Source organism: Centruroides sculpturatus, unplaced genomic scaffold (genome assembly GCF_000671375.1).
Source record: "Centruroides sculpturatus isolate CEXI.00-Female unplaced genomic scaffold, Cexi_2.0 scaffold3, whole genome shotgun sequence".
In the NCBI taxonomy this organism is placed as follows: Eukaryota; Metazoa; Arthropoda; class Arachnida; order Scorpiones; family Buthidae; genus Centruroides; species Centruroides sculpturatus.
The window spans coordinates 1,459,424-1,472,441 of record NW_019384366.1 but is presented as its reverse complement, the minus strand read 5'-3'; the positions used below and the strand labels follow the sequence as shown (position 1 = coordinate 1,472,441).

The following is a 13,018-nucleotide window of genomic DNA, read 5'->3' as shown; positions in this document are numbered from 1 at the left end:
TAATGATTCGAAGCTCTTCAAATTTTATGATTTTGTTCCAACTAGAGTGAGTTAATATAAATTTTTAAAAATTTAATGTTAACATTCTAGAATATGTTCTTTTTTGCCTGTGGAAGACATTTTTGTAAATGTTGAAATACTTCTGAGCATTTCTTTTCATTATTAAAGACCAATAACACTGAAAATATAGCATTTTTATTTTTCTTACTATTTACTCTATTTTTTATTTGTAATTTATAATACAAAATAAAATAAAGTTGTTTTTAATGACAAAAATTAATTTCATTGTTTTCTTTTAATATTTAATTATGTACTGTTTTTCAAATATAGTCATATTCTAAAGAATTTTGAAGAACCTTAATGAAAATTAAAGTTAAATTTTGTTAAATTTATGTTAAATTAATGAAAATGCATAGCTTATCATAGATGTTTATTTATATATGCATATATTTTTAATCAAGAAATAATAATTGATGCTGATGTTTTCTTTATTTTATAAAATATGCTGATACAGAAAATTTATCTTAATTAAAATTTTAACTGTGTTAAAAGAAAAATAATATTGTTATATATATTAATTTATTTATTTAAATGGATTATAACATATTTAAATTTAAAAAAAAAAGTTTTGAATTGCAGATCATACAAATTTTTTTAATGATGTCTTTCAATAATTTTGAAAAAGAACTGATATGTTGTCATTGTTTATAGGTGATCAGCTTAGTGTTCCCTCAAGTGGATATTGGAATACTGATGGTAAGAGAACAACACCTACATCATCCTTGTTATCTGGTGGAAGTTATACATCATTTACTGACAGTACTCACAGTTCTTCATCTCAGCTTAGTGCAATTACAGTTAAAGCAAATCTTATATCACCAAGAGTTGGTGCATTTTCTAACAGAAATTGCTGTTGGAATTCTTGTTGTTCTAATATGGTTAATGATGATGATTCCAACAGTGATAAAATTAAAAATTTTACCAAAAAAGATGTGAAAATGATGGATGTAAAACCTCAATGTAGTCTTGTTGAACAAAATCAGAGTATTAAAAATAACAGCAATACAAAAAATGGTTTTAACAAATTATCTCCTCAAGAAATAGAACTTTTGTTGGAAAAACAACTATATCAAAGACAACAATGTATTCACAAATACATGCATAATACATTGCCATCTCTTTCTTTTTCTGATAAAGAAATTTCTTCATCTTCATACTTGGAGAAACCCTATGATCATGTTCATGTGATTGGTGCACTCTGCAATAAAAAAAATCTGAAAGAAACTTCTATTAGTAGACAAAAGAATTTTGGAGATAACTCTCATTCCCCATTATATTCATCCACGCCTACAATTTCTCACCAATCACAGATTTTTAATCAAGAACCTTATGCAAATTATTCATCATCACTTAAATTTCAAAGTCTACCATTACATTCAGTCATTAATCCAGTTGCATCAACTTCTCACTTGCACACTCGTAATGCTACAAGAATTGGAGTTTCATCGCTGACCAGGCAAAGAATTCCTCTGTCAATATTTAATTACAACAGAGTGCCAATGATGACTACAGCCTCAGAACCAAATCTCTGTTGCTCAAATGCATTGCATGAGCATCACTGTATCTCTTCTATAAATTCCAAAGCTTCATCAAACAATTCTCTTCAGGAAGGGAATTCTATGGTTCAAAATTCATCTTGTGACACAGTAGAAAAATTATTAGACAATTCGCCATATTCAAACTGTACTCAATCAGAAAACAATTTAGATACAGTTGATTTTTGTAATAATACTGATTCATCATTAGATCTCAACAATTTTCCTTGTATACCTCCTCCTTTAGCCTATAGAACTTCAAGTGATAAAGGTGTTGATGATATAAATTTACCAAGACATTGTATAGATGAAATTCATTCATGTCATCAAAACTGTGTGCATAGAAATATTCCTGTTACGTATTTTTCAAAAAGCTTAGAATCATTACCTTCTTTCATTGATGGTAAACAACTGGTAAGTGATAGAAATAAACTATAAGTATCATTGAAAAATTATTTATAAAATTTGAATTTTCTAAATTTTTGATAACAGATAACATTAAGTTATATATTGGAATCTAGGATTATTTCTTTGTGCTGTGTTATAATTAAAATCTTCAATACTTAAATTTATTTAAACATTGAAGATTTTAATGTAAATTTACTTTTATTCGAAAGAAACAATTTAAATTGTTCTATATACAGTACTAAAAATTAAATATGCATAAATAAAAATACTTTTAATTTAAGATTTAATAAAATTTTAATGATGTTTTGCAACAAGTTTATGTACCATGGGTTACTATTTTATTTCATTTTATTTACGTTTCTTTATATTTTTTTTTTTGTGCAGAATATAGCACTTCAATGAAATACTTCTTATGCTAATTCATTGGGAATCTTTTGACAATATAGGTATCATATCTTCTTTATACTAATTCTAGGATATTTCTAAAATCTGCAAATCTATTAACAAAAATTCAATGATTATATAATTTTGTTAATATATATTTATGTATTAAATATTTAAAATTCTATTAACATTAAAAATATATACTGAAAAATTTAAATAATATAAAAGTTTTATAGTAACATTAAAAATTAATAGTTATATGAGGGCTGATGAAAAATATCTGGGACAGAATTTATTGTAGGAAAAAGAAAAACAATTAACAGTTACTGGGTGTTATCTTCTTCAAAGTACTCTCCAGATTGTATACTGTGATTGCAATGATTTTTCTTTTTCTACATGTGTGATAGGTCTGTTTGGGAATGGTCTGCAGCTGTCATGTTCATTTGTATTTCCATGATGTATTGATATCATTTCTCCTTTAAAGTGCTTTTGAGCTTGAGAAAAAGGAAAAAGACTCAAGAAGCCAAATCTGGTGACTAAGGTAGATAGGGAACTATGGAGATGTGTTTGGCCAAAAATTCCATGACACTTAGAGCTGTGTGCCATTGTGTGTTGTTATGATGCAGAAGACAGTTATCAGAAGAACATTTGTGAGTTTCTAACGAACACATCTAGGTATTATGATAGAACTGAAGTAGACAGTTTCTTTGATTTGTGTCATTAAGGATAGCCTGTATATTTGTCATCATCAATTAAAGTGCAGCCATTTTTGAAAACTGAATACCACTCAAATGTCTTGGACTGAGTGAGTGCTGCTTGTCAAAATGCTTGTTTGAAGCATTTTGACAAGTGACCATCTTACCAAGTTTCCAGTAAAATTTTATGCAAACATATTGATCCTTCAACTCCATCTATTTCACAACACAACAGAGAGAGAAACACATGCCTGCACTGACAATTGATTTGTGCTGCTAGCCACTATGGTACATGGTGTCAGGAGATGTAGTCAAATATCCTCCATGATTCCACTTTGCTACTATTAGAAGTTTCTCTATAAAAAAATTCTGTTCTAGATACTTTTGAGCAACCCACATAAAATAAAATTCTTCATTAAGCTTGTTAAGTATTGAATTATTGAAATTGATATAAATAAATATACTCACAGAATATTTATAAATACAGTGGGTGATCAGTTAATGAACATAATCCGTTCCAAGACTTTGTTCGCTGTCCGAATTGTTTGTTAACCGATTATTAATTTAGCATAGGTTTTTATGGAAATTTGATTAATTCGTTATGGAGATCCCAAAAAATAAAAAATATATACTTTCTTACTACATTTATTTATATGTAATAATAAAAACACATATATACACAGTCTTGCATTTTTTATTAGTCATATTCTTTTCTGTTTGTGGGGCTTAAAGAATCTGTCAAATGTGGATTGCTTTTCTCTCTTCTTCAGGATTTTTCAGAAATAATTAATAGCATTGCAATTGTATCTCTACAATTACAATAACTCAATTATTACCAAGCCTATTAACCTCAACCTGGTTTGGATGCCATTCTAAGACCATTGTTTTGACATCTTCCCACTTATTCAAAAGATCTTTAATAGCAGATATTGGCATTAATCCTCTTTTTCAGAAGAAAACATATTTCGCCTAGTTTCTTGGTGTTCTTCTGTCGTCAGATCCATTTCAGGCTCCATTATGAGCTCTCCAATGTTCTTTATTTCTCAGATGTAATTTTTTTACTCCTTTAGCTGCTTGAGTCTTCTTGATTATACTGCATCTTTCTTAGATAAGATTGAACTGCGGCCTACTATAGACCTGTTCAAACCATACTGCCCAGCAACATCAGACATCTTCTGCCCACTCTCTACCTTTGCTATTATACTCTCACCTTTTGAAAATAAAAACCAATGCAAAATTAATGAGTGCCCACCCAACAGTCTCGCGAATACTATAAAAGAATTGTTTCTGTCAGAAAAATAAAAGGCTGGAATTACAAGGGAGAGTTTCAAATTTCGGAGGAATACTATCCGATCAGTATATACCAGGTTGAGCATCAATGTCAACGTCTCCTGCGCTTCGAAAAGTTTCCTGAAGACGGGAAGACCAATTGGTATTCACTATTTTACGTTGCTTCTTGTGTTTGTTCTGTGAGGTGTTTTGTTATCTGAATGTGTGTTCATTGTCCGAGCATAAAAATCTTTCACGAAAGTGTTTGTTATCCGATTTGTTCATTAACCGATCACCCACTGTAATATGATTTCATCAATTTGTTTCAGAAAAGTTACAGATACCAAAAAATTAATCAAGTAGTTATAAAAAGCACAGACAAATATTTGTTTTTTCTTCTCACATTTTTAAAGATTGAATATATTAATATATTTCATTTATATCATGCATATATTGTGATATAACACAAATAATGACAAAAGAATCAATTGTTTTATCATTTTCTTCTATAAAATATTGGAGTTGCCTTGAATGATACCTGATAATGATGATTTTTTTTCAAATCAGAGCATGATCATATATTTATAATGTGAATAGGGTTTGCATTACCAGTAAATAAGTTTACCAGTTTACTAATAAATTTATTAAAAATAGGTAGACATGTAATAATTTTTTAAGCCAAATATTTATTTGCATACACTTTCACATATATTTTTTTTGATTTATTAAAAATATAAAAGTGCCAAATGTTTTTATTTAAACTGTAAAAATAGTTTGGGCTATGTTATTTACATTTTAAATTGTTACTTTACAGTTCTTTACAATTTTAAGGTCTCATATTACAGCACTTTGCTGGACAGTTTGACAAATTATTTCTGTATCAGTAATGCCTAGAACATAATAGTGATTTTAATTGAACATTTTAACTGATGTAATGGAACAAATTTATTAATTAGGCAACTAAAAAATTACAGAATGCTTTATTTTAAGGTAATTGTTGCTATTCAGAGTAGAAAAAGGGTAATTAATTGGACAGAGCATACTAATTGTTTAGTTTTGGACTAACAAATGAGTCAGCAATAAAACAGTCACTAGTGCTCTAATTTTCACATTTAGATTTAAAATTTAAAAATTGCTGATGATAAAAAGTCAGTAAATTTGCAACCCCTAAATGTGATGACATAATTTTTGAATTTGCAGTCATTGAAATCAACTAATCAGGAAAATCAATTGCAAGATCTAACCTTTCTTGACTTTTTCTGTAAAGTTTCATAATGAAATAGATTTACTTTTCATTAGAACTTATACTGAGTGATTTGTAAGATTGTACAGTACATTAACATCAATTACAAAAATTAGTTATTGTTTAATATGGAATGTTGGCACTGAATAAATTATCATCTTTCTGTGTATAGTATAAGTGATACATCTATTGAGCTCTCAAGCCATTGAAAAATTCTGAGTTCTTCTCAAAATATAGATTTGAATTTATAATTGTAAATCATAACTTGATATATCTATTTAATTTATTTATATGTAAGTTTAATTTTTACGTATTTCTGTAGAATATATTTAATATTTATTAGAAATAAATTTTTGTAATTTCTCACATCATTGCAGATACTAGGTATATTTGTATGTATAGTATATGATATATTTTCAATAATATAGTTTGCAATAATTTGTATATTAAGTTTTTATTATATACAATCCTAAATTGATAGTTTAAATTTATCCAATTGACAATAGTATAAAGTATAAAGTTATTGTTATTTATTTATCAAATAAAAATGTTTAATAAACAAATAATAATAGCTTTATGAATGACTTTGTAATAAAAAATAACACCAAGAATATTTTGTACATTTTTAAAATTTGACCACAGTATAAATTTAATTATTTATAGTTATGTCAAATATAAAAATAAAAAAAAAATTATATATTGTATATATAAAATACATTTTTTATTATAAAAGCATCTTTCATACATTAAAAATAAATGATTGCCTTTTAAATTATTTATATATGTTTCAAAATTTTAAATTATTAAAGAAAACAAAAAATACAATAAAATTATTTTATCTGCATAAAACAATTGAAAACTCTAAATATTATTTGGAATGAATTCAAGCAAATTTTAGAAAATTAGCAACTATTTTGTGTAATAAAAGTGAATTTATTATACAAGTTTAAATGATTATTTTATTTGTTTATTGATTCCATAAATTCTTTAAATTTTTAAATTAATTTTATAATATTTACAAGTAATAAATAATAGAGGGAAAGATAATCAATTTATTATAAAGAGAAGATGAGAAATTTAATGTTTTCCTATCTAATCAATGATTGATGGTAATTAAAAAATTTATATACTTAACTTTATTAATGTCATTAAATTTAAAGAAATTTATCAAATATAATAAAATGAATTTTTTAATTCAACAGACATTTTGAAAGAAAAGTTAATGTTTTGAAACAAAGCATTTCTGCATAATTTAAATTAGAGAAATTCTTCTTTTTCAGATGTATTAGTTATTCTTATATTTACAATTATGTCAATACAACAATAAAAATTAAAAAGTATATGAAATATTAGAAAAAAATTATATTCATGTAGTAATAAATATGATTTTGCATATTATGAATTTTTAAAAATTGGATACCTTTTGATTTAAATTAATCGAATTAGTTTTTATAGAAGTTAATGTGTCCCAATATTTACTAAGCAAAAATATTAGTTTATTTGTCATACATAATTTTTGTTAATAATTTGATCCAAATTTTATATAAATATTAAAAGCAAGATTTAATCTTTGCCAAAGACAATATCTTTTTAGAGATGTAGTTTTTTTCAAATATAAAACAAAAACTAAAAGGGGTCTAGAAATGAACTTTTAAGAGAAATAAATCTCTGAAATTTGGTTCCTGCAGTGTTGGATGATTTGAGAAAATCATCCAGCACTGCAGGAATCAAACTTAATGAAAATTTAAAACAAAACATTGGAAATACATCCTAAATGTTTAAAAATTTGTAGTTTTCCTGTAAGATGGGACTAAAATTACTTATATGGTGTGAAGTATGTTCTTGACATGAGATTAGTCACTGACATATAAGTGCTTAGAACAAGTGGTCAATGCCATATGACACATTTTCAGAAAACTATTATTAAATGCAGTTTTAGTTTACTAATTTTTAATCAGTTTGCTATTGAGAGGAACCTTTCAGATTTCTTTCAATGGACAACTGGTGGGAATTTTAAATCATCTGATTTATTTCAAATGATTTAAAATGTTATTTTTATTTATGTTTATACTATACAGATATGAAATTATATTAAAATAATCTAAAATTTATAAATTATTTTATTTTTAACTTCCAAATTGAGATCTCTTGAAATAAAAGTTGTATCAATTCAAGTTGTTAAATTTGCTATCATATCCAGTTCTAAGAATATTATAATATAGGGATTCAATGTAAAAGTGTTAATTTTAATTAGCGATAAAGTTAATATTGTTTTAAAAACTCATATTACAATTAAAAGAAAAAAAATTAGGTATTGTTGCTTGCATATCACTGAGATTTATTCATATAATTTTGAATTATCGTATTTTACGCCATATCAGATGCACTCCTATTTCAGCACAGAATATCTAGGAAAAATTTAGTGTATTTAAGCTATCCCTTGTCTTTGGCAGTAGCCCCCAAAATTTTCTTACTGTATTCTGTTTTAAAAAATAACGATAATTTATTAATTAACTAAGTAATAATAACATGTTTAATTAAATAACACAATTTTAAGAGTTGGGCTAGATAGAGTTGGGTTATCTATAGCCTACGGAAGACCCATATGGGGAATTCATTAGCCTATGGATTCCAACTTCACCTGTAAGACACGTGCAATTTCTTGAGTCTTTTCTTTGAACGAAAGTTGCATCTTATATGCCGTAAAGTATGATAAATATTTTTGTAAGTTACTGGAAAAACCTTTTAGTGAAGATCTCAGTGGAGTTCTTTCCCAACCTCCGTCTCGTTGAGTTGGTTTCCGTGTGTATCACGATTCGATATAGTGATCCAGGTTCGATGGAAAGCACATCTCCACACTCAAATTGATAATATTTACAGTTTATTTAGAGATTCTATATGCAGAAAGTACAATTTCGAAAACATAATATAGCTTATATAGGATAACAATGCGTGGTGACTCACGTACTAGATTGGTTTCTGGGAACTGTTAAACTTTGGAGAGGCCTCAGTCAGCTCGTGGAGTTGGCTCAACTGCACGGTCCGTCCAGTCTCCGCACTAACCCGTCCCTGAGATGTTTACCAGAGGAGAACACTCTACGTTCAGCGGGTATTCCAAGTGCCTGAGACTACTGTATACCAGTCTCTTGTCCTTTTATCCTTCTCTCCCGTTCGCCCCGCAATTTAAGGGTTTTTGGACGGGGACTTCCGACCAATCACAACCCTTTCTTGCCCGAACAGCTCACACTCAGGTCCGCCATCGTCCGACGAGAATGAAGCTTACATAAATGTCCACCACTTGTTTACATTTAGTTGTTTACCATATGGCAAATGGTCTATCGTCTAACCACAGGTGGGTCCAATTGACAAAGTCAGCTCTTCCTTTGTTTTCCCTCTGTTTACAAGTCAACACCTTACAAGTGGTATTACCCGACCGCACGTGGGTCCTATTGACAAGGTCGCGCCTCTTTTGTTCCCACTCTGCTAAAAGGTCAATACTTTACACTTTTGTTACTTTATATCATTTTTCCATTGACCCTATCAATTCATAAATTAAATTTTTTAAATTGAAATTGAAAAATCATCTATGCAAACTGTTTTATGACTAAATTCTTTTAAGAATGGAATTTAATTCTGATATTCATAGAATGTAATTATTTTTTAATTTAAAACTGAAAAATGATACATAAAATGTAATTTAAATTTTATATTTGAGCATACATTGCATTTACCAATTAGTATATTGCTTTTAGTAATCATTTTAAAATGATTTTTGGGTTATTTTCCTAATACTTTCTTATTTTTTCAAAACTTGTATTTGTTTTTTGATAGAAGATAGTACTTAGTAGAAGTTTCTTTTTTCCATATCATTGCATAACAATGTAACTGGAGAACTACGCTCCTGCTCAAAATTATAAGAACATCACTACTTTTGTTGTTTTCTCTCTAACTATAGCTAAAAAGCATTTAACAAATGAATAGAATGTGAAGATTCTACAGAAGTACATTTCACTTTAATGCCACAATATTTATAGAGTTTACAACAGAACATAAAAAAGTAACAAAAATTAATTTTAAGACCTGTCCAAAATTAGTACAGGCAGATACAACGTGATTTTTTGCTTATAGGACCATCTTTCTTTTCGAGACACACAGCTAAGCATTTTGATATGTTTCGCACTAGTTTTGAAAAGTATTGTGGTGTAATACAGTCCTAAGCACCACATACTACATTTTAGAGATCATTAAGTAATAAAAACTACCTGCTGCACAAACCATTTTTCCCCAGACGTTTTTCATGATGTTCTGGTGATTTTGCAAGCAAGTTCATCAATTGAATGTTTCTTTCTGTCATCTTTTTTTTTCTTTTTTTAATTACGAGTGATATGACAGGCTGCATTATCTTGCTGAAAAAATACGGATGGTTTCTACATGGAGATAATTTTAAGCAAGTAACTACACATCTAATACATCTATATATTCTCTGAATTCATTCTTTTAGTCATAATTAAATCAGTATTTCCACTTGATAACAGTGCATTCCACACTATGATTGATCGATCTTTATGTTGCTGTCAGATCACCTGAATGTTTAGTTCTTTTCTTAAATTGTTCCTGTAGTTATGCGTGCCATCAGGGCCATCTAAGTTGAAACGTTTTTTAAATCACAAAACAATAAATTATTTTAATTAATGTTGTCCTCTATTCATTTGAGAATAGCAATTCTGCGTTTTTTATTTAATGTAGTTGGGGCGTGTTTAATCTTGTAATGTGTACGCAGATTGATGGAGGACAAGGGAAAATAATTTGACGAGAAACAGGAGTTGGCATTTTGGCAGAAATTTGGTTAGCAGACATCTTGCTGTTAGTTGTTAGTCTAAATATCTGTTAAAGCGTTTAGGAGTGTAGGGTGTCTAGTCTCGAGTTTTGGGAGTAGCAGCGCTTCCATCACATGGGAATAGTCCATGCTGTTTCTCATATAACTTGAGACTAAGCATCCAGATCGTTTCTTGGTAGTTCCGTCTTTTCTTTACGATACTTCAATTGCTCTTTTTAATCTGTTGATTTTTTGAGTAATGATGCGAATTGATTTTCTCCCTTCGTAAAGTTTTCAAAAGTTTACTTTCTGCCAACTATTTGCCACAAAGCACTTTGTTCTAGGACAGATTACTGTATTTCCAATGTATTTAAATTAGTTAGGCGGAGTATCAAATATTGTATCCTACTGAGAAAAACGAATTGTATCTGCTTGTTCTTATAATTTTGGACAAGTCTTAAAATTGATTTTTGTTACTTTTTATGTTCTGTTGCAAACTCTAAATATTGTGACATTAAAGTGAAATGTTACTTTTCTGTAGAACATTCATAAATGTTCCATTCATTTAATTAAGTGCATTTTAACTGTAGTTAGAGAAAACACAAAAACTGTCATGTTTTTATAACCTATTTTATCTGTAACTTTTCCGCCTTTTAAATGTACTCGTATGAAATGAATAATAATATTTAAAATAATATAATTATTAATAAAATAAAAGTTGTATTTTTTTCTTATATTAATGAGGAAGAAATATGATAAAATATTTAGTTTTAATTTAATTTGTAAAAATTATAATTAAATTGCATTAAATTAAATTTTCAGATTTCAAAAGATACGAATAGTTCTTGTTCTACGGAAAGATTGATTAAATTTGCAAGAAAATATGAAAGTATTCCTTCACTTTTTAAAAATGGAATTCCTGATTCGACGGATATCCTAGATCTGCAACAATTAAGAGAAAAAAGCAGAGATTTAGATCTTCCTCTGATATCTGCACTCTGTAACGACCGTTCTTTGTTGATGCTACCAAAGACAGTTCCAACTTGCAGTCGACAGCGCCATATGGGAACTAAGGATTTTAGAAGGTTTTCTTGTAGTTACATCAACTCTCTGCAATCCAGCCGGATGAAGAATCTGTCGGAGATGACGAAGTCATCTTTCGGTTCTCTCGATAGACCTGTTAGTTGGCATTTAGAGTCATCCGATTATTTGTGGTTGAAAGATTTAACTCGCTTTTCTGAAGGGAACAAGACAATTTTGAATCAAGATACTGGATCGAGCTTATCAAACGAATTTAATAATACGTATCCCTTTGCATCGTCTCATTTTCATTCGGAATTACATCATTCTCATACGACGTATTGTCAACATCCGTCTTCAATATTTGCATCATTTTCAACACTGAGCGACGATCATCTGAATAATGGTTATTTTGAGCACTTGAATAAAAATATACATGCTCAGAGGCAACTAATACCAAGAAAGCTATCTTTTGCTCAGGGTTGTAATGGAAGATTATATGCAAAAGAACAAGCCAGTTAATATTTATTCCAGAAAAATGCCATCATGTGATTTTGTTCATAAAAATATAGTAAATGTTCACAACATTGGTAAATTTAATATTGATGTATATATTAATATCTGTAAACGGACGACGATGAAATTCTTAATTTGTATATTAATACTGTTATGGTGTTTAGAAAGTGTTGTCATTTGATTATATTTTATTAAATTTTGTAAAAAATGTTGTTATATTGTATTCTTATTGAATAACTTGGGATATTTAATATTCCCTAATGTTAAAATATATATATTTTTTTCTTTTGTAAAATTAGGTGATGATGAACATTTGAAATTTATATCAATAAAATTGTTATTGTTATATCTAAAAAAATTATATATGTATACGAAAGAAACATTCGGATTAGTATTATTTAAATGTTAATATTTACTGTTAGTAAATGATAACACAAATGATTAAAACGATGCATACGAATATGGTGAACATATCGGTTAATTCGATTTTTTAAAATATTTATGTTCTGATTAAATATCCAGCGCATAAATATTTCAGCATTTATTTACTTTTGATTATAGTTGAAATAATTACATAATTTTGAATGCAAAGTTGTTCAAACTATGTTTTCCCTTCTTTCGAAACAAATGTTTATTCTACGTTGAATTTCATACTTCATCTATATTTATAGTTTCGACTATCAATCGATTCAGAAAATACTCTAATGGATAATCGCAATAAATTAAGTTGAGAAACTCTTTTTCAATTATAATCTTATGAATTTTAAATATAATAGTTATAAAAGCTTTGTAAGTTTAAGCATCCTTTGAAATGTTTCCCACTTGGCCTTTATTTTCTTATTTCTTAAATTATTTGGACTTATTTGGTCAGGTAGAGTGGTCGTTACCATTTCATTCGGAATTAGAATCTTACTCATTTGAATCTCAAAATATAAATACAGTGGAATCCGGTTATTATAATCGGGGATAATATGAATCGGTTATTGTTATCGTAAACAGTTCGTTCAAAAAACATTATATAAAATTAATTAAAAATAATCCATTATAATCAAATTTTGGCTATTGTTATCAA

At 28.0% G+C, this 13,018-nt stretch overlaps 1 protein-coding gene across 1 annotated transcript in view; it reads left to right on the top strand.

Moving 5' to 3' along the window:
- Window positions 1-12,293, top strand: part of LOC111642588 — a 103,917-nt gene extending 91,624 nt beyond the window's left edge. The window contains exons 13-14 of the mRNA XM_023388948.1: window positions 712-2,009; window positions 11,233-12,293. Of these exons, the coding sequence (XP_023244716.1) occupies window positions 712-2,009; window positions 11,233-11,952 (2,018 nt within the window). The 3' untranslated portion in view covers window positions 11,953-12,293. The remainder of the gene's footprint in view (window positions 1-711; window positions 2,010-11,232) is intronic.
- The last annotated feature ends 725 nt before the right edge of the window (window positions 12,294-13,018 follow it).